The sequence below is a fragment of the Conger conger genome, chromosome 8 (genome assembly GCF_963514075.1).
Source record: "Conger conger chromosome 8, fConCon1.1, whole genome shotgun sequence".
Classification (NCBI taxonomy): domain Eukaryota; kingdom Metazoa; phylum Chordata; class Actinopteri; order Anguilliformes; family Congridae; genus Conger; species Conger conger.
The window spans coordinates 14,343,271-14,366,003 of NC_083767.1; the positions used below are offsets into that span (position 1 = coordinate 14,343,271).

A 22,733-nucleotide genomic window follows, 5' to 3' on the forward strand; every position below is an offset into this window, starting at 1 on the left:
CAATCAGGCCTGACTAACAGTGATTAACAGGGTCTGTGATACTGAGGAAACACACCAGCGAGTCACCTGTGGCCACTATGGAAACTGTGCACGATTCAAACTCATTTCAATGCTAATGACAATAAAATAAACAACGTAATCACAATACGCTTCTAGGGGAAAAAATAAACTTAGTGAAACATAAAACATAAACGGAGCACAACAGAACTGTTCCAAGACTTTTCTGGGTCACTTAAAGTCAAACTCCAATTCCAATTCCTGCATCGAGCAAAACACGAACCAACAGACAAAAAGGAGAAAGAACTGAGTGAATAAAGCTTGGCTTCGGAAACGGAGAGGTTTGAGAGTGTGGGCAAAGAGAGCTGTTCTCTGCCATCCATCCGAGAGGTAACACAATGGGCAGTCCCCGCTAAGTGCGAAGGTCATTAATTGGTTCCTTGGGGAAAACGAGTGTTCGGCCCACAAGTCCAGTTTGTTTTCCATGTTTCAACCCCTTTTGAGGACCGCCGCTCTACTGAAAGTCTTAGGTTACCTTCGCTGAAATAATATACTTTAACACCAGTGTTGTTTAAACAGGGATTACTTATAACACAAGGGGGAGAAGGAAAGCCTGTCAGGACTGGGACACATGCGCGCGTGTGCACACACACACACTCTCACACACACACTCTCACACACACACTCACACACGCGCACGCTCACACACTCACACTCACACAAGTGGGGACAAAACCAATGATACAGTAAAGCACATAATGACTACTTTTTATACCTTTCACAGAAGTGCACAATATACCACAATGAAGCTTTCAGTGGTGTGTACCCCATTGCATTTGATTTGTGAATGTCATAATAAAGCAATGCGTGGTTCATAGTTTACATATTATTCAAGGTTTAAGCTACAGAATTTACAGATGCAATTCTAGGAAAGTACCCTTCTGGTATTTTAACAGGCACCCTCCCAGTTACAAATCTAGTTTCCTAAGCACAGGTCGACACTGGGGAAATTAGAACATTTCCCCATAAGGAAAAATGCCAGGAGAATCACTCAAGAGAATGCCTATCTACAATTACTGCTACTCAGTGTTGCAGAAGGATAATGCTTAGCCTTGTCAAAAGGAATGACTGACATTTTAGCTCATTGTGAGAGAAGTATTAAACAGATTCAGCATTTCTGATTAACCTGTCAACTAATCTTAATGAATAACAAAGCTGGGGAAAGTTACATGACAGAGTAATATGGAACGAGGCGAACCGACGCTATCATGCGAAGCAACTGCACGAAAACGACTCTCTCGTCTTCAACGCCGAGCCCGGGATATCGGCCAAAACTTCGGAAAAGAAAATAATTATTTCCCAGACAGAACCGCTTCAGTCAGAAGAGACGCTCTTTGCGCTGGGATACGTTGCGCTCAGGCAGACAGCCAATGCTAACATTCAATCATGATGATTGCCATTAAAAACAGAATTGCACACGGATATCACTTATTGCTGCATCTATGGCAGAAGCTGTTCGCAATTAAAACAAAAAGCAAGTCGCTCCCGGCGGTGATGTTCCATAATTGCGGAGGAACAACTAGAATAATTCTGCAATTACGACCTGATGGGGGAGGGGAACATAACGCCGGGCGTAAAAACAAGGACGCCTTGCGTTATGTAGCCAGTCTGGGACTACTAACTGTTCATCTTTATAAAAGCCGGGGAGGTGTGTTCAAATCACAGCGCGCTTATTAGCTCGTTTTCAGTTACGCTCTCTCTGAGCGGTTACCGTACCCCTGAGTGTGCCCATTTACAGACACCCCAAACGCTTCGCTACAAATGAGTCTGTTGGAGATGAGTTGGTAGAACTTTTGTTGCTTGGCTATGAAAGCTTGAGACACACATAAGTAGGCTAGTGTCCTAGCTCAGGCTACAAGCTGCAAATGAGTATAAAATCAGTGTACACAAGAAAGTGACATGCCGTACAGATACAACCATAACAGGGTAAGGTTGGAGTGATTTGAGCAAACAGTCACTCAGGCCACCCTTCCCATCTCCAGGTACATTACCTTGGATAAATCCCTGTAGTTGCTGGGTAGGGTCAGGTCCAGCTCCTCACTGTCATAGTTAGTGATCACCCAGGGAAAAACAGGGTACTGGTTTAAATCATTGTAGGTCCGGCCTGGAGGACAAAAGAGAACAGAACACACAATTCATGAATGGCACAGGTTGATTTTATGGTATTATTTCACTGTATTTTTACCACCATTAGACAAACCGGTTACTCTATGGATATTAATTAAATGACTTAACCCTCCACCATAACCGTGACTGTTACCTGAAGTCTACCTGAAATGGTGTTGAAGAAGATGTACCTGAAATGGTGTTGAGGAAGATGTACCTAAAATGGTGTTGAGTTCAGTCAGATGTACCTGAACTGGTGTTGAGTTCAGTAAGATGTACCTAAAATGGTGTTTAGTTCAGTAAGATGTTCCTGAAATGGTGTTGAGCTGAGGAAGATGAACCTGAAATGGTGTTGAGCTGAGGAAGATGAACCTGAAATGGCGTTGAGCTGAGGAAGATGAACCTGAAATGGCGTTGCGCTGAGGAAGATGAACCTGAAATGGTGTTGAGCTGAGGAAGATGTACCTGAAATGGTGTTGAGCTGAGGAAGATGTACCTGAAATGGTGTTGAGCAGAGGAGGACTTACCTGAAATGGTGTTGAGGAAGATGAGGTACTCGAAGTTGGAGATCTCTCGGCGCTGCCAGCGTTGGGTCATGTTGGAGGCCTTGTAAAGCTGCTTGGGGCTGGCCAGTGAGATTCGCCTGGGGAAAGAGCACATTTCTCAGGCCTGGTTACCACACGCGGCCAGGGTGTGACCCCAAAACCCTCGTGGTGCTCCAGCCTGCCAAACTTTCTCTAAGCAGGTACTCCTGAGCAGAATCATTTTCAGACACCCCGAAATGCAGCAATGTATGTATACTGCAGGAAAGGTCTGTCTTAACAAGTGTTTTAGTCAAATGAGTCTAAAGTACAAAATATTAACTTGTTTTAAAATTGCCTCATTGGCAAATCTTGAAATGGGTCAAACCTGTCTCACCTCATTGGCTATCTTTTTGTCTTATTTAGCAAAACAGAAACAGAAATACAATTTAAAGTCAAAATGTACTTATTTCTTGATTTTAGCGGTGGTAAAACACATGCAACGCTGAAAATTGACCAGACCAGGGGATTGACCCTAAAAGTCTTCAAAAAAGGGTCAGGGCTTGTTCAAATGTTCCTTTCTTCAGTTAGAAAATTTATATTTTTTTCTGCTATACAACTCCAGCCCCACTAATGAATGATTTATGCAAGGGCTAAAACAAATGACCTGCAATCCAATTAAAACAATAGCAAATGAAGGTATTAATCACTGTCAGGGTGTGAGATTACAGTCATTAGGGCTCTTTGAAGTTCAGTATGGCCCTCTCTGCACTGTTCCTGCTCACTTTCATAACCTTCATATTTTAGGATATGAAAGAGAAGAAAAAAACAATCACTGGAGGATCTAACAGTCCAGCCCTGGGGCTGTCATTCTTTGAAGCTGTCGCTTGTGTCCTATTTTTTGTTTTATCTTTTGAAAAACTATTCATACGTTTTTCTTTTATTCTTCGAATTTGGACTGCAATCACACAGTCAATTCAGTCATGACTGTAGCCTGGCCTAGTGTGTCCTGGGGAAGGTTGTACGCTAGCGGGAGTGTTCTCTGCTTTTGTCCAGCCCTCTCCCAGCAGAGCTGTGTGTTAACTGCGTCGAGCAACGCAGCTTACACAGTTGATAAGATGGTGACTTTGGTGCGTAAAACCCTTCCGTCCAACCGTGCTTTGGCTAATTATGTGCCCTGTGTCCCTCAGGAACCCAAAACCGCAGTCGGCACTTGAGCGATCAAGGTCTGACCCTGAAAACTGTGAGAGCAAGTGCCTTCTCCTGGATTTCATCTAAAAAACATAGACATTGTTTCCCTATGTGGATAGAAATTAGTGCGGTTTTGCCATGTTCAGAGTTACACTGTCACTAGTAATATGGCCCACTGTCGAGAAGCCAAAAGTCATGTGCAAATAAATATAACTCTTTTTTTTAATCTGATGAATGCAACAACAAAACTGCCAATTATAGCTACATTTAATGTTATCTGCAATTTTGCAGTCACCAGTCTCTATAACTTAAATGGACCGACAAGAAAACTATAACTCCAAGTAAGTAGTGTGTGCTTAATGTGTCCAACATTTCCTGGGAATTTCTGCATTGGTTTATTTGTTTCTTTTTGGGTTTTTTGGCAGTGTTACTGATGTAGCAGCACACAGGTCCTTGACTTCAGCTCAGAAGGTATGGAACTAAGGTCACACCAGAATTAAGCGGTTCATCGCCCGAGGCAGCGGAATCAACCCAACTATTTACTTAGAGAAGGAGAGGAATAAATAAACCCAGCTATGTTTGTGTGAAGGTAATTACAGCATATTATGAGCAGGGAAATCTGCATATACACCCCTCACCCGTCTACATAAACCATATAGCACAGCCCTGGGGTTTCTTTGTGCTGCAACCAGCTGCCCCACAATGCTGCATTTTTCTGGAACATTCAGACAAACCTCTTTCTCAAGAGAAAGTGCTTCTACTGTAAGAGCAGTTGGCCCTGAAAACTGATGACAATTACTTGTGTGCTCCTAAACCTTTTTAATTTTTAACAGTAAGTGAGAGCTTTTCTTAAGTGAAAGGACAGTCATTAAAGGAGCAGTTGTAGGCTTTCACATGATGGTTGCGGTTGTGTTTTTGTGTGTGTGTGTGTGTATTACCTGGTTTGGGGGAGCCCAAAGTTGGTGCCCACCCCTACTCGTGGGAGGCTGTGGACAACCTTCTTCACGGTGGAGGTGTCTGGGAAGTTGAACATGACAGCAGCTGCAGAAAGACAAGACCAGGGCACACTATGAGACCAGCGCAAACACCAAGAGACCAGCCCACACTGGACACCAGCTTTACCTCACACTGGATCATGGATGATGAAACAAACACGTCAATCACCCAAAGCCTTGAGATGAGGAAAAATTACTGTGTTTGTTTCAGTGCAAAAACAACTTCTATTCAAAACTGCTAAATGCTCATATACTAACAAACAGAACGCTGACGGTAAGAATCAACCGATAAGAACAATTAGAATCGAATCACTAGCTAGGTGGAATCAGGGATATGAAAGTACAACGTGAGCACACAGAGGAAAGCAGGCAGACAGAGGAGGAGAATCTCTTACTCCTGTTGGCCATGAAGATCTCCAGGGCGGTGTTCTGCAGGAGATAGCGTCTGGAGAAGACGGCTCGGATCTCGGTGAAGAGCCATTTCCCATGCAGACCCTCAGTATAGGACAGAATCTGTAGACACAGGAACAGCGGACTTCAGCAAGCACTGAGGAGAGCTCACTGCAGAGGACAGGAATACAGTGTGCCATTGTTCAACGGTCAATTTCACTAGGACTTCAGCTTAACCCTTCATGACTAACACTGTATAATTAGAAAGCTTTACTCCATCAACAATTCAAGAGCAATTAATTTTAAATGAATTAATGTTGATGTGGTGATTTGTGAATTAAGTTATTGATCAGTTGATTGAATGGAATGTGCCCATTAAAAAAAAAAAAATTGGTATTAGGGTGAAGCTACAGGGCCAGTTTCAGGGACACAGATTAAGCTTAGTCGAATCTCTATTCAAAATTGAATTTTGGCCTTGGCTTAGTCTGTTTCTGCGAAATTTGGCCCGTTCACTATAAAAGATGGTGCTCTCACCATAGAAGGGGAATTTTGTGTCAGATTGACTCCTTTAACATTAACTTTTAAAATACACTTGTATGGATGAACACCAGTGGATTTTCATAGCATTCATTAGTGTTGACTAATATGTTTACCGATGGTGAGACTATCACTTGGTCAAGCAATATTTTGACCGGAGGATAGAAGGTTTTTAAGGAAGCCATGAACCCACTTTTAGAAACCTTACTCTAGATAGTGAATTTACTGGTTCTAAGCAATAAAGTAAGCCCTGTAAGAGCCAAAATAAATTAAACCAACTGGCAATGTCTGAGGCCATCAGTAGACAAAAGGAACAGTACAATACATTAACAGCAATCACAGTATCAAACAAGGCATGTTCTCAGTTAACACAATATGCTGCACAGTATAACATTAATAATGTATGACCCCCAAACACACACACATCCTTGGAAGAGGAACCATTTGCAAATTGACTGAGAGTAAATGGAAGATGCCCTTTCTCCCACTTTCATCCTATTATTCCAGCATTCAAAAATGTGCAAGTAAATAGGCTTTGGAAATAGGTAAAGTATCATTTATTCAGCTGCCACTAGATGGGGGAACCTACAGATGAACCCAGCTTAATCTGTCTGTGGAGCGAGCGCTCGTCAGGGTGACTCGTTCTTGCGGCTGTCAGGCCGTTTGACAGACGCACACGCCCGCATACTGCCGCCAGTCCCGCTAATCCTCTCTTTAACCAGGACTGCACTGTTTCTCAGCTGCCTTTTCCGGTCGCCCGTCCTCATTTCCAAACAAAACAAATGACAAAAGGCTGTAAGGCAAGGATAGTCAAATCTGGCCTCCGTATCCAAATCCAGCCCTGGTTTTCTTTCTTCCAAGGTAAATAATTGAAGAATCAGTGTTACAGATTGTCTTCACACCTTACTGACCTGGTAAAGGGAGGGTGGAAAACCAGCAGTTCTCAGTGCTCAAGGACCGTGATTTGAAGAAGAGGGTAGTACAGGATCGCGACAAAAGGCGACCGCCCCCCCTTTTCGACATTTATCAAAAAAATAATGAAAGAGGCTGGAACGGGCAGGGAACTTACAGGGCAGGTCTGGAGTAAGGGCTCTCTAAAGCGCTTGTTAAATCGATGCTTTTGGAGAAGGCCTAGGTGACCAAGGCCTAGCGGAGAGGCGCTAACGCTTGCCTCTGCCGCGGCAGATTCCTCTCCGGGTCCCTGGAGCTCAATTAAATGTGGATTAGGAGGAGGACTGCCCGTCTGTGAGACCTGCACGGGGGGGGGGGGTCTCTGCGCTCAACGGCACACTGCCAGCCAGGGGTGGTCACCATGGAAACCACGTAGCGGTGACCTGCCTCGCCCGCACAAGCTGTATTTCCACACACACACACATTTTCTTTTCTTCAAGTTCCAAACAACACAATGATTAAAGGCCATAAATAATCATGTTTTGGACAACGGGGGACAAATATTGTATATTAATTACAGTTAATTTTAAGTGAAATTATTGGGTAAAAGACCATATCCAGGAAATGATGAAGCCATCTGAAATTTTATGATCTCAAAGCTCTCAAGTTCATGTCATTTTAGAGACTTACAGTCAAGTAAGTGCGAAACAAATACATGAGCAGTGTTTGCACTGAGCGCAAATCAGCTACGATAATTAAACTGCAAATATCGCATTTGATGTACTTTTATCTTACTGGAGCTAGAATGTACACACTCCTGAAAACTCCTAAAACATACACAGCAGTCTATATAACATAGCAGAGCGAGTCAAACAAGCATAGATTCAGTCCCACAATGCATTTCAATCACAGAGAAGCAAACATCCCAATTTAAAGATGGGGAAATAAAAAAAGCAATAAAACAGATAATATATCTGAGTGTTCATAAAACAATCAAAGCTGCAGTGATAAAGACAATATTCAGCTGATTTATTTGAATCTATAATGGAAGCACATCGCAGTCTGCCACAGCGCCTCATATCATTCAAACTCTCCGAGGAGTTACGAATACAATACGTTCATAAAGAATGACAGAAAATCAGTTCATGACCTTAAGGCATTCTGATGCAAAATGACAGTAAAAGTGATATTACTCAATCCGGATAAAAATTTCTGATGGGCAAAACAATGAAAAATGAATAATTGGAGGGCCGCTGTGTAGAAACGGTTTGAAAACAGCGGAGAGCGCGATTGAAAACACATCTGTGAACGAGGCGTCTCCTTGTTCCTTTATCCCCTCGTTCGGATGATGTACGCGGACGATGGCTATCCGCTGGCTCGGAGGGCGGTTATACGCAGAGCTCCATATTTCACCCCTCCTGTACGTGACCGTGGAAATGACTTGACCTCCTGACCTTAAATTTCGCTCGAAGACAGAGATATCTGTCTGGAGAAAGCAATGCTATTTCTCAAGTGTCAGCCATTTTGTCCACCAAATTTCTTAGGAAAAAAAAATAAAAATGTAAATTGCGTTAGCCAATGACGCCTCTCTGCGCTGCGACTCCCCTCGGAAGGGTTTTTGATCCGCGGAAAACCGAGCGGACCGGACGGACTCCGCTGACATGAAAGAGGCCTCTCCCAGGCGTCTCCGGGAGCAGACGGGACTCTCTGACAGTCTGGAGGCGGCGTGATGTGTGATATGATATTTGTTCTGGACTGCTGCACCACGGTCCCTCTCTCTCTACCCCGCAAATAATCCCATCAGCTCAGCTGTACGCCGGGGCTGCTCGTGGCACGGAAACTCTCCCCAGACGGAGCTCTCAGGCCACTGCTGCGAGCCAGCGCCATAAACAATCTCACCAAAAGGTCTCGGCGACACACACAAGCTCCGTATGAATCACTGCGGGCCTTCCTTCTTCCCAGACTGGAATTATTGCAACATATTCTCTGCTTGTCCGATGATAGATTGCGGAGAGCGGGAGGTCAATGCAGAACGCTCACCTCCAGGAGAAATTGGGGGTGGAGGGGGTGGTGGCTGAATGCGAATTAAGTCACAAGAAAAGCACAGGCTGGACAGACATGAGATAGTCTTTGTCAGTGGCCCTCAAGAGCTGAAAGGACAGGATGATTTAAACAGTCATGAATGAACTGGAAAGTGGTTCCTACACCACTCCTACTAAACCTGAGAGTTACAGTAAACAGTTCTGTTCAGAGGGAGTCAGGTTCCTACACCACTCCTACTAAACCTGAGAGAGTTACAGTAAACAGTTCTGTTCAGAGGGAGTCAGGTTCCTACACCACTCCTACTAAACCTGAGAGAGATACAGTAAACAGTGTTCATACAGACACGGCTACCACTGCAGGTGTGCTTGGACATAGACCTTCAGGGCATCCAAGGTCTCAGCTACCAACAGGGTTGCCAGGTCTGGAAAACATTCCAGCACAAAGGGCATCAAAAACCCTACCTGTTGCATATAACTGCTCCTCTTATGCGTGCTGCCTGGCTGACAGTCAGAGAGAGAGCTTACATTCTCCCTGGCTGTGCATTTGCTAACAGCCCAAAAAACCGTTGAGGGTAAAAGAGTAGAGGGAAATTTGCTGTGAAACTGCAAGCCTGGCAACCCTGGATGACAAATCACAATCAGCTCTCATCATGAAAACTATAAACTGCAATACTGCAGCTGACTCGTAGCTCATACTACGTATCCAGCTTTTATAAATCCAAATGAGTAAGATTTTGCAAACTGGGTTGAGGGGAGTCCTCAATTTTAGAATTCCATGCTATTTTACGTTGGTACACAACAACGCTGGTCATTTTCGCTTGCACCATTGAGGGAGAGCACGAAGTAGGTACAATACACCCATCCTTTACAATAACGGACTCGGTTGACTTTTCGCTGACAGAGAAGAAAGATCTTGATCTTTCCGCCATTAGACTTTCATTCTGGCTCTTGTCGGCCGGGGTCAAAGATGTCGGCGAGTTCAATTTCAAAGGGTAAAATGGAAACAAACAGCGGGCGCGTCTGGTGAAGGTGAGCCTCGGCTTGGGGCGGTGGGGGTTCAGCCAGCGCTGGGGCGCGAGCACCGTCGTTTGTCTCTGTCAGCCGCGGATCGAGCCACTGATGAGGAGGGACACATGAAGGCCGGCCCTGGGCCCGGGATCCCAACGGACGCTTCTTTCATCCCGGACAAGCCCCTCCGCTAACGCTAAAAGCTAACGTCGCGAAAACCGAGCGCCTACTCCGGGGACCTGCCCAGGAAGGCGAAACCGCCCTGTGCTCGGACAGAATCGAATTTCGATGCCAGGGAGGGAGAGTGCACACTGCGTAAGTGTGCAAGTGTGAAAGGTCAAATGGGTAGACTGTGTGTATGACTGATAAGACTACTCTGTTAAAAAATAAATGAAGACATATCTTTCAGCTCAGAAGACAAACCCTCATTTACACGGAGCGCAGGAGGCAGACCAAACGCTTCACTTGAAATGTCACCTCAGAGAAAGTAAATGATGCTACGAAAAACGCTCTTCTGAAGAGGTCCATTTTAATATGCGCTCTCTGTCACTGAAGGAAAATTAGGTGAGTGAACTTCAATTTGTATCCTGTTATTAACCCTCTCCAAATCACGCGATGAGTTCAACGATAATGGATGAGGGCTTTATTATTACATTTTGGGGGGCTGAATTGGCGTAAAAGATAAGGTGACGGTATTAATGAGCATAAGCCAGCAGGGCCATCCATCAAAATCAAATCGAGGGAGGGCATCACAATGCAACATTCAAAGAGAATTCATGAGAAGAGAACAGAGTTCCCTTAGCAGAACTCAATCAGAATCAGAATCAGAATCACTTTATTCGCCACGTAGTTTTCACATACAAGGAATTTGCTGCGGTTAGTGGGTGCATGCAGACAACATAAAGAATAATACGAAAAATAGAAACATAGATATAAAATAAAGTGGAATGTAAATATAATTTAAAAATAAAAATAAAAATTTTATTATCGCAAAACACTGAACTAACAAACAAAACAAGACAATATAACGCGTATCGACACACCGAGGTGACCGTCCATGGCATCTTGAATAACACAGACCCTTACCCAACACTCATCCCAATATACACCTCCCCTCCAGTGAGTCGGTGTGCAAACACCTTACACCATAAATATTTCTAGGCGTGCAGGTGGTTCTGCTCAATCTTGACATATTCAACTTGTATAAAAAGAATGTTAGATTTGGCCATTCACAACTTGTTTTAGGTCCTGAGACTTACAGAGTTTGGGAACGGTTTTCATTCTGTTCCGCTTCAGGATTTTTTCAGGAAAGTTTCAGAATACTCAACAGGGGAACTGTTCAACTCAAATTTAGTTAGTTAAATATTGCTTGGTTTAGCTATCCATCTGCAATAGTTAGTCTTAACAACTGGTGCCCGATTTAGATACAATGGTTTAAAATATATAAACACATACAAATATGAAAATCTATATCTTTTCCAAGACTATAAAGAAAATGAGGACATTGGAGGACATTTTGGGAGCAGGTGTTTCAGATAAACATAGCAACATATACCTTGATGGGAATATGGCATCATCTGCATCATAAAAAGCACAATTTAATAAAAGAGCTGAAATGGTTACAGCAAACCTGATTTGCAAAGCACTAGAGTTTGTTGCGTCATTATGCCCAACTGATGTATATAAGAAAGCCATTAGCTGCTACCCCACACTGCTTCTGATATTGTGTAGCAATGTGACTGCAATGCGACTGCAACGAAGAATACTCAACACAGACACTGCAACAAAGCAAACCCAGAAAGTCTACTTTTAACCGGGAGCAAAAGTGTTCACAGGTAGTTAACCTATGACAACAAATGAATAAAGACAAAGGGCCTATATACAGTAAGGGTAAAGAAGTCAATGGCAAAGCCAGCCTGTGCCTTCAGTGTGACAGACTCGCCATAAGTTCACACAAAGCTGTGCCTCAACCTCCGCTGGCTCCTCGCTCTCCGAACATGTCATCCCCCATCAGCCAATGAGTTCATCAGATTAATGAGGGTTCAGACCAATCAGCAGACCTAATGAAAGCAGCGGCCCTGCTTCGCTGCAGCCCACCAGACCCTGACTGCAGTGACACCAGCGCTCTGATGGCAATTAAGAGGAATCTGTTAGCTGTACACGGTAGACGGGGCTAACCCAAGTTCCTGCACTGCTCCGCGTCTCGGCGCATTCGAGGGGGGAAAGTACCGGAAGCGATGCACTCTGATAAACTGCTTTAATTACTGAGCTGGCTGCGCCGTCAACCAGGGAGAAAAGAATTCACAAGCAATGTGCTGAGTGTCCAGGCCATAATAGTGTGAGAATGGGGAGATTGGGAAAGGAAGCACTAACAACAGCAATTCGCTTGTTAGCTACGTTAAACAGAAAATCTAGAGTAAATTTGATTTTAAAATGTCAAATGTGATTTAAAAATGTGTTTTAAAACTATACTAGCTCAATTTACAAAGAAGCATACTTTGATATGATGGCTATGTTTATTTTCTAATTATCACATTTTACGATGATGTGAAACCGAATGCAACGTCAAAAGAGTAGTAATATGTCATTAAAAGTATATTTAATTGGAAAACATTAAGAAAACTTGTTAACTAGGAGAAATAAGTAAATATTGATTTGCCAGCTATTCTGAAAAAGGCAGTACTTGTAGGATTGTATAAACTGCTGAACACAACCAAAATATTTTGTGTAGTACACAAACATTTTAAGGCTTCAGGCTTACAAAGAAACAAAGGCACAACGATAGCCATAGTTTCATGTTTTACTCAATAAACTTAGACTTCCCTTTCACAAAGGCTTTGAGGAGTGCACAGTCTGAGTATAACCTCCCGAGGATTAAAGCCACTTTGTTTGCAAGGTTAGTCTTTTCACTTTCTCGGCACGCCGCGCCAGAGCTTAGGCTTTTAAGCACGAACAAAAGTTATTGTGCGGACTTCCAGAAACTTCCACAGCGCTCTGGGGCTTAATTGGAGGGAGGAGTGGAGCCTTTAATGTGTTGGCTCATTAAACATTTAGCCCAGTGTGAGCCTTTGTGTGGGCTTAGGATCGGATCGCAACCAGCCAGAGTCACACAGGGTGACTGTTATACAGGCTGCGCAACGCTAGCTGGATTTTGTATAAAATAAAACAAAACAGCAGAAGTAGGGGCGGTTTGAGCAGGCTTGGGGTCTTTTTTAAACGGGGGAAAGTGCAATGAGTGGAGGTGTGTTTTTTAAACAAAACGCAACTCATTTCAAAGAGATCATAAGCTTCAGAGGGTATAAGCCATTCTTATTCAGAGTATGTCAGTTTATACTGGGGGGGGGCTTTGTACGCATGTTGGGTTATACTGGGTGGGGGGGGGGCTTTGTGCAAATGTCAGTTTATAATGGGGGGGTTTAACCTCTTAGCTGATAAAAGGGCAGTGATGGGGGGACTGTTGAACAGACGAGATGAAAAGCAGGAAAAGGCAGAAGACGGGAGGAGAGAGGGTGAGCGTGAAATCTGTCGGACTTCAGCAGGACTCTGCCCTCCTCCATCCTCTCTGTCCGCTGATTAATATTTTAAACCCGGTCCCATCCCGCTACATCAGGTTCACTGTGCAAATGCGTAATTATGTTTATGAATAATACACAAGCTAAACATTATTGGCCTGTGAACTGGCGCATGAAATGAAAATAGAGTATGTGTTATCCGTTAAGACTGGACGTGATTTTTAAGTGCGCATACTGTAATTATACTATGAACTTGTGCAGCCAATCAAATGAAACTTATCCTGAGTAAAAAGAAAAAAGTTCCAAGGAACTCACGTATATTAAAAAAGCCTTTATTCGATGGCCTAGAACAGCGCTACTCAACAATTTGCTTCAACCGTGTGGTAGACCACCTGATTTCACTAATTAGCTTATTCTCTGAACCAAGCAGGTAAAATAATGAGTAAAATCAGGTGGTGCAGCACATGGTAGGAGCAAATACCTACAGACACTGCGGACTGCAGGACCTGGAGTTGAGTAGCACTGGGCTAGAACACATTTTAAAAGTGCTGGCTACCAACGTGTTGCAGCTCAACAGCCTTCATCAGGGCTTCTGGTTTTTTAAGCTTCAAACGCAGAAAGGAATTCTGAAAAAGACGGCTGTGAGCTGGGCAGCCAAAGTCACCTCCTCCAGACCGGGATTGGAGCAGGGAGAATCGGAGAGACGGACAGAATCCCGGTGACTCTGAAGCATTGTCTCCGCTCTCCTCTAAGCCCTCTTCTCCCTCGGAGCCGCGGCGGACATCACACGACTTCTCATCACCCGCCATTATCTCTTTCACCCTCTCTTCTTTTCCAGAAAATTCCATCCCGCCATCCGCCCAGCGCTTTTCGGGGGGTGTTGTGGGACTGCAGAGAGGTGCGTTTCCCCTAATCCCGCCGCTATTGTGGCCTTAATTGGATTGGAAGCGGGGAAGTAGGAAAAATGTCCTTCTTTCGCTCGCGGGGTTGCAGGAACACAGGCCAGGAGAAGAGGCCGGGAGAGGGGGCTTCCTGCGGGAAAATCCTTGGGGATTTGGGGGAAATTTAAGGTGACCCCAGCTGAAGACCTTGGTTCTCTCGACATGTCCTTAAGCAGGTAATGTTCTCCATAAACACTCGACTCCATAAACCCAAGTGTGCACACAGAGGGAGTGGCCGGGTCATGACACTGTGTGTTTTTTAGATACCGTCTGTCTGTCTGTGTTCAGCATTTCTGTTTCCAGGGAAACCAAAGTTAAACTGCATTTTTTTTGCTGAAAGCGCAGGCTCAGACTACATCACAACGAACACTTTGGTTTGTTAAAAATAAACATGTTGTCAAGCGATACCCAAACTGAAAGAATTTACAGCTCAAAGAAAATTACACCAGACAAAATCTCCTCAGAGAGATGATAAACAAAATGTAACTCTGAATAAACAAGTTACATTCAGCAGTCAGAACCAGCAACACAAATTCCCACTTAATATGCATGTCTATGCGTCAATTTCACAATTTTGGAAATAAAAAATGCATTGAGACAGCACACAATCCATTTAACATTAATCAAGAGCGAATAAAAAAAATCCAAATCCATATTTATTCACAATCATTTTACACTTCATCTCCAATTGTTGTCATTTTTGAGAACAAATGTTATCCAGATAAGAATAAAAAATTAATAGGAAAGTGCCTGTTCAACATTCTGGTTAAATTGGGGGAACGTCAAACATGCTGACAAAATGTACATCTTCAAATGGTTACAGGGCTGGCCTCCTTAAAGCAAACAGCCAATCTCAGTCAGAGATTGAATCAACAAGATACATTTAACGTGTTTATGTTTTAATGAGGAGAGCACAACCAACCTCAGAAGCCTAAACAAAAGAAAATTAGGAAATGAAAGGAAATTCAATCCAGAGAAAAGAAGACCCAAAATGGTGTTTTCTTCAAAATATTAGCCACCCTTTCAAGCAACTGTATCCCGTTTCCACACGCGGGAGACTGAGAGACCCGTTTTGCAACGGGAAGACGGAGGGCGACGGTCAACCTTGAGTCTTAAAATGGCCACATGAATCAGCCCACGGCTTCACCTTTTAGCCAAGAGTCAGCCCGTGCCCGGCGGAATAAATAATGGGCAGAAAAATCAATCAGGGGGAAGTCAAGCCTGGGATGTGTTCATCAGCGGGCAGGTCAGAAAGCGACGGGACTGCTCAGTGCGCCCTTCCACCTCCCGCACATCTCCTTCAGCCAGGAGGGGGCGCTGATGAGACCAGCTACAAGACATTTCTCCTGCTGGGTGGGAGGGGTTGGAGACATTTTCAGGCAGAGTTCCGACACCTGGATATATGGCTTCCCTGTCTTACTGGGACTGATGATACTTTTCATTCATGAGTATTTAATCGACATGGTTCCTCCAGCCACAGCTCCTCCTCCTCATTTGCATTTCTGTGAGAGAAAAATCGTGCTCGGCCCAGCCTGGCAATGCAGACACAGCAGAAAATAAGGGACAGGGGCTCAGAAACTAAATGCAGGAGATGAAACGCTTTAATACACCTCACTCCAATCACAGCAGAATGAAGGGTGTCTGCTGACAAGAGCGGTATTGGCGGTATTACTCGGTACCCACAACCCCCTTCTCTCACACTCGGACGAGCCGGCCTGGGGATTTTGCGCTCTCTGCGAAACGCACAGTAAATGACACTCCAAGGGAGCGATGGGATGGGCTCCTTCCTACACTTTGAAGAGCAGAGTCAAGAAGATAACGCTGATGCTCTTACCCACTTAGTTCTTTTATCGAATCATAATAAAGACTAACGTCTTATCAGGCCAAAGGACCGATGACCTCATTCACGGCACTGAGGGATAACTCCAGTTGCATATGCAAGGCTGCGATGGTCTTGAGTGAATATATCAACGTTATTGATGTGGTTAGCAGGCAGATAAGAGAGGAACAGGGCCGAGTGCCCAGCGGGTTTTCACCGTATGGCAGGAACTCAAGAAATGGAAACCGTGTTGTACAAGGGCCCTGAGCTGCTGCAACACCGCCCAGCTGCTCTGCGTAACATCGCAAACGCGGGCGAGGAGCAAACAGAAACTAACTTTGGGGAGATGGAGTATTCAGTCCGCCTTCGCGTCCGTAATTCACATCCGCCGATCTGAACTGTCGAGCGGGATCGTGTCCTTGGAGGAAGTAAGGGGAAAAAAAGGGAAAACGAGAAAAGAGCTGGAAACTCTGTCCGTGTCGTTCATCGGGACCAGAACAGGAAACGCTGCTCATCGTCCCCCCTCGGGGGAAACCCCAAAAAATAAAAAGAGAGGAAAAATAGCCAGGGGTATTAGGTTTGATCCCGTTTCTCAAATAAATCAGGATTGAAAGCTAACATGGGGAATTCTCCGTGACGGGCCTAATGATAATGAATCAGTCTTCCGTTTAACTCCGTACAAGTTTAATTTGTTCCAGGTGCTGCGACTGTGTTGCGGTCTGAGCACTGAGTACCCTGTGATGAGCAGGGGGTGAGGGACAGAGGAGGCAGGAGAGAGGAGCGGCTGCCCCCCTCTCTTCATCCAGACCTGGTCACAGAGGGCCGGGGACAGGCTTGGCGGACGCGGGGGGGAGGGGGGTATGACGGAGGGCTGTTCTGAGGCTCTGCCGGAGCTCGTTGATAATGACATACCTGCTGCAGACGGCTGCCGGGCCAGGCAGGACTCAGGGCTAAGTGGAAAATCAATAGGCCCTTCAGTGCACCCTCCCTCATCGTCAGCTCTGGAGCGGGGGGGGGGTCGGCACAGTCAGCCTGATGGCTTCAGTACACCAAAACCCAGCCACGCACCCCAAACACACACACACACACACACACACACACACACACAGAACACCAACACATAAATATACAGAACACAAACATATCTACACACATACACACACACAGAACACACAGAACACACACAGACACATACACACACGCAGAAGCACATGCACACACACAGACACACAGAACACACACACACAGACACATACACGCACGCAGAAGCACATGCACACACACAGCAACACAAAAGACAGACACACACAGTCTCACCCTCCACACAAACCCGTGATGTTTTTCTCTCAGTCGTACACGCAGAACTTGAACAGAATGTACCCCCGGCCTTACACGCAACAGGCTAGCCGGGCTAGCGAAGGCCACAGGCTCAGCGCTCCCCGTGCTGACAGGTTACACAGAACAGAGAGCCGTAACTGTCATATTACGCTGCTCCCTTTTCACCCCGACAAGGGTGTTATCAGGCAGGGCAAGCCCTGGAACACGGAGAGTCCGTCCCGCTTCGTCATGCGCCGCTTACGCCCCGCGCTGCAAACGAGCGAAATGGAAACGACAGGGAAGTGATCCATCGCAGGAAACCCTGTAAGCCCAGTGTGAGAAAATACATGCGTTCATTTAACAGTGACACACATTTGAGAGTTCTCAGGAAAGTCATCTCAAATTTGATTCTCAGACGTTTCCAAGACATTTTTAAGTGTCAGTAGACATTAGACACGGTATATTTGTGAGCAGCCAGTACAGAATTGGAAAGTCATCAAAATTCAAATATTCCAGTGTAAACAGCTTCTAAAGTCTGACTACTACTTTTGGGATTACTATTCGGTCACTTGGCAAGGCCAGCACAAATCCATCATCCAATAGTTTCTGTCCAATTAAGCGAGCCAATCGCCTTCGAGGCCTCCCTCTCCCGGCCCATAATCCTTCACACGTATAACGCCCTGCCCCGGGGAACCCGAGACGTAATTCCACATGTAACGCGGACCCTGACAAACGGGCGGAGAGCGTTGCCGTGACGGCCGTCACGGAATAAAAGGGGGACGCTCACATCTGCCGCATGACATCACCGGGTCTGCTGAGCAGATGCAAAGGTCCTGCCAGGCAATTAGTGCCATTGGGCGATTCCAGGAGGCCGCCGCCCACGGGGGAGGGCAGCTGCGCTCCCTGGAGTCAGAGGTGGCGGAGCGCAGGTGGAGGTTACGGCGAAGAGGACGCGTATTTTTTAAGAAAACGTCTCGAGTTCCCCCACCCCAGACGAGAGCTACGAGCGCCGGCACGCCCCCTCGCTGCGAAGTTGAAAGAGTACGCTGTAAATCAGCCCGGCGCTACCCATAAAAGCCTCCAGACCAAGCGCGCTCAAACGGCCCTTCTCCCTCGCCGTGTTTCAAACAAAACGCCCCAGATGAAACGAAATTCAGTCCCGCGCCCCGAGCTGCCAGACTCAACGGCTTTTTCTCAGTCCAACGGCCCAGGAGTTTTACCTTTCTTGACCATAATAATTAATAACTCAACTTGCAGGCTTTTTCTGTCATGAGAAGATTAACAGTAAATATCTATATATACAGTGGTTTAAACAGACTACTTAAGATTGAAAACGTATGTTGAATGCATTAGGTCTAATTACCATTGAGGCAAAAGTATTTTGTCTATTATTAAAGTATTATCATATTACCTATTGTTATCCATTTCTGGTTATCCAACAAGATCACAAACAGGTTAGCAACATAGGTATTCTAAACTAATTTTTAAATACAAATCAGTTTCCTGGGGGAAAGGCAAGAAGCTTGCAAAAGCAAAAAAAAAAAACACAAAAAAAAAAAACAGACAGTTTATGCATTGTTAATAATTCATGTTCCGGGATGCAGGTGTTAGCGAATTCAAATCTGTTAGCAGAAACCATTACAGAGTAACAACTGGTGTTTCAGACGGTGTTTAGGTTGAGTATTCAATCCGGAGATGCATAAAAAGCTGGAATATGACAAAAAACGGAGCCGCATCCATTATGCGCACCATGACGGACAAGCGAGCGCTGTAAAGCGGGCTAATTATTCCCTCTCTAATGCGTTCGTCTTTCAGCTCCTGCCTGCGAACTGACACGCGTCCTCAGCTGGCTCGCAGCAGCACAACAAAAGCCAATTAATAAGCATCAATCACACAGCCGCGAATCAGAGGCAGGACTTCCGCCGTTCCCACAAACAGGGAAAACCCCTCGTAATGAAAACACGTCCTAATTTTGTCATGCTTGTCCGGCGAAGTGGAGACAATCAGACGGGTTTTTCTTATTTATTTCACACCTAACGCGTCACCAGGACATGTGTCCGCCTGTCTGGCTCCTGATCCCCTCTCGTTTTTCATCGGCGTACCGACTGCAGCAACACCGGGCAGATCTGCTCTAATGAACTCATCCTTAAGTGTGACCGCGTCAGAAAACAAGAGAAAAGAGATATTCCTGCATTAAGTAATTCTGCGCATGCGTTTCAGTGCTTTAAACAGTCTGTTAAATAGATAATCAAACTAGGACATCATGGGCAGGAGCATCACAGAGAAAAAAATAAATAATTATTCTTATTATTAGGAATAAATATGCAAATACGAGTATAATAAATTATTTAATTATTATTCAAATTATTATAATTATGACCATTCGTTTTAGTCGTAGTGATAATAGCATTACTCGTGGTAGTTATAGTAGCAATAGTCATAGTGGTAGTAGTAGCAGTAGCAATAGTTTCCGTAGTAGTTGTTATAGTAGTAGTGAAGTGGTAGTAGTAGTAATTTAGATTTGATTTTTCATAATGTGCAGAACCGCTGCATGACGCTATCCGCTCCCTCAGTCTTTAGTTTCTCTGTAAAAACAAGTTCTGTCTGTTGGTTGGGAGCATGACAAATCCCCCAGAAAAGAGAGCCAAACGCGGGCTGGGGGGAATGGCGAGCAAGGTGATAATAAATAGCAGCTTTTAAAGGCCTGGCTGGCTCTCCCTGAGGAGAGTGCCGGGCGGGGCGGTCTGTCGGTGGGTTTATCGGGCTCGGACACTGTCCAGCCCGGTCCGCGGGATCTCCGAGCGGGACTCCCACAGACGCAGATCAAAGCCGGCTCGCCGCAAAGCCCCTGGAGCCCCGCTCCCCCCCCCTCCCCGCTCCCCAGCCAAAGCCCCTCTGACTCCTATTCAATACGGAAAAGTAGCTCTTTAGGAGCCACGGATAATGCAGAACGTTTTGATTAATGGAACGGAATGGAGAGGAGAAGCATCGCTAATGCTAGCCGGCCTTCAGGGGCTGGGAAAGACGCTCTTTTTACCTGCTGCTCGTTTTTTTTCACTGCCTTTTTCGAAAGTGCTTATATTCGTTATTGTTTAACGTACGGCCAACTGGCAGGCTTGATGTAAATTGTATGTTTTTTCTGGAGAAATTGACATGTATCTGAAGATGAAATCAGTGCTCTCCTGGCAGGTAAAACCCATGCTTAGTGCAAGGCATCGGACCAAAGAGTTTCTCTGGGTTTATATTTCTGATCCGTATCTACCTGAGAGCAGATCTGTTTTACGTTGAGTTCTAAAATGTTCTCGTTTTCCTTTTTTTTTTGGGACACCAGATTTATTAAAAGGCATCTGCAAACAGCACTCGCAGGAGATATTTTGGAGATGAATAATGCTTTAGTCCACTGCATTCTTCCCTCAAAATGAGAGCATCTGAAACCAGGCCGAATAACACAGGGAAGGAAACTAATACGACATGCACAGCCCAACTCCACACACACAGAGGAAACTAATACAACATGGACAGCCCAACTCCACACACACAGAGGAAACTAATACGATATGGACAGCCCAACTCCACACACAGAGGAAACTAATACAACATGGACAGTCCAACTCCACACACACAGAGGAAACTAATACGACATGCACAGCCCAACTCGACACACACAGAGGAAACTAATACCATTGGGCAGCCTAGCCACGTACTAACAGTAAAAACTAATGCAACATTAGCAGCCCAGCCACATACTAACAGTAGAAACTAATGCTACATTAGCAGCCCAGCCACATACTAACAGTAGAAACTAATACGATTGGGCAGCCCAGCCACATACTAACAGTAGAAACTAATGCAACATTAGCAGCCCAACCACATACTAACAGTAGAAACTAATACGATTGGGCAGCCCAGCCACATACTAACAGTAGAAACTAATGCAACATTAGCAGCCCAACCACATACTAACAGTAGAAACTAATGTGACATGGACAGCCCAGCCACATACGAACAGAGGCGTTGTAGCAGTGCCTGCATTCCAGGCCGTGTTGCACTAAGGCGAACTAAAGCTAACTGAAACCTACAGTATTACTTGAATAGGACATGTCTAAGTAGGAAACATTATCCCCTGATGTTTTCTGACTTAAGGTGATAGCCTTTGACAAAGTAAAGGCCTGTAAAAGCTTTTCAGAAGCAAAATGACTAATTCAGACACAAGGCTGACCTGAAAAGTCTGTGGAATATGTTTAAAGTTTAAGATCTATTAAAGCTCTATTATGACTAACCGTTCTCAACTGATGAATCCCATACATTCCGGTTGAGAACCATTAAATGTGTACATTAACAAAGCGCAGATAAGGTTGCAAATATCGTAGAAGTAACTGCTCACATAATGAACAGTGCACGCTATTAATACCCATCTCACAAAATGGGGTCTTCGGCCCTGGCTTTGTTCATCTCAGAGATGTATGTAATGATATTTACACAAAGTCATCTTCACTGAGCGGCGCATTACAGATCAGAGGAGAACGCTCCACACACGCAAAGGCGATCCACAGAACCGGCCTCGCCGGGTTACCGGACCGCTCCCTTTCCCGACAGGAGATGACAACACGCAGATGAAGTTTGAATCCTTTCGGGGGAAAAGAAAATCCCAACTTTGAGAGTTTTAACATATCAGATTTAATGTACACATCTATCACCAGTGGTACACTTTAAAGTCAAAATCTGTCCATTCTAATGCCCTTTGCAGCTTGTCCCTAGATGGTAAGGATTTCGTTTTACAAAGGAAAATACACAAATCTCATGCAATTACATCTCCTGTAAGAAAAGTCTTATATACCACCTCCGCCTACTCAAGTCATTTCAAATGCGCCATGAAAACCAGTATCAAATTCAATGTACTCTGTTCTATAGGCTGCAGATGACTTGATTGACAGATTTATGGACACTGCACAGATGGGTATCGGCCAACAATTACGGTGTGGTTAGTCCTGAATATTTGATTTGACAATAAAACCATGAAAATATAAATTGAAAATGTAAATACTAATACTGAATTATTAGCCACAGCCATTTAATTTCAGAATGGAAAAAAATAAATAAATAACAATACAAGAAATGTTTGACTTCTGAAATTTCCAGAAAGCGCAGTCACCTACAGCACAGAGCCTACAGGCTACACCCTTCTTTAATAGGAATTGTATATTTACTGTATTACTCACAAGTTAGGGTGGACTACACCTTTAAAAACTCCATGAACCACTGTGGCCATAAGATGTCATACATTGAATAACTGTTGGAGGATAGCTGAGAAAATTAAGAAACGTTATGAAGATATACAGCATTGCAGTGTTTATTTTACATTATATTTGGACATTTATAACGGCTTTTAGAGGACATTAATCTCTG

At 44.6% G+C, this 22,733-nt stretch overlaps 1 protein-coding gene across 3 annotated transcripts in view; it reads right to left on the minus strand.

The window, feature by feature from the left end:
• Window positions 1-22,733, minus strand: part of LOC133134671 (lipopolysaccharide-responsive and beige-like anchor protein) — a 225,990-nt gene that overhangs the window by 56,212 nt on the left and 147,045 nt on the right. For all 3 annotated transcript variants that reach the window (XM_061250938.1, XM_061250940.1, XM_061250939.1), the window contains 4 exons: window positions 5,266-5,383; window positions 4,814-4,916; window positions 2,691-2,806; window positions 2,049-2,161 (listed from right to left, as the gene is read on the minus strand). In XM_061250938.1, coding sequence (XP_061106922.1) covers window positions 2,049-2,161; window positions 2,691-2,806; window positions 4,814-4,916; window positions 5,266-5,383 — 450 coding nt within the window. The remainder of the gene's footprint in view (window positions 1-2,048; window positions 2,162-2,690; window positions 2,807-4,813; window positions 4,917-5,265; window positions 5,384-22,733) is intronic.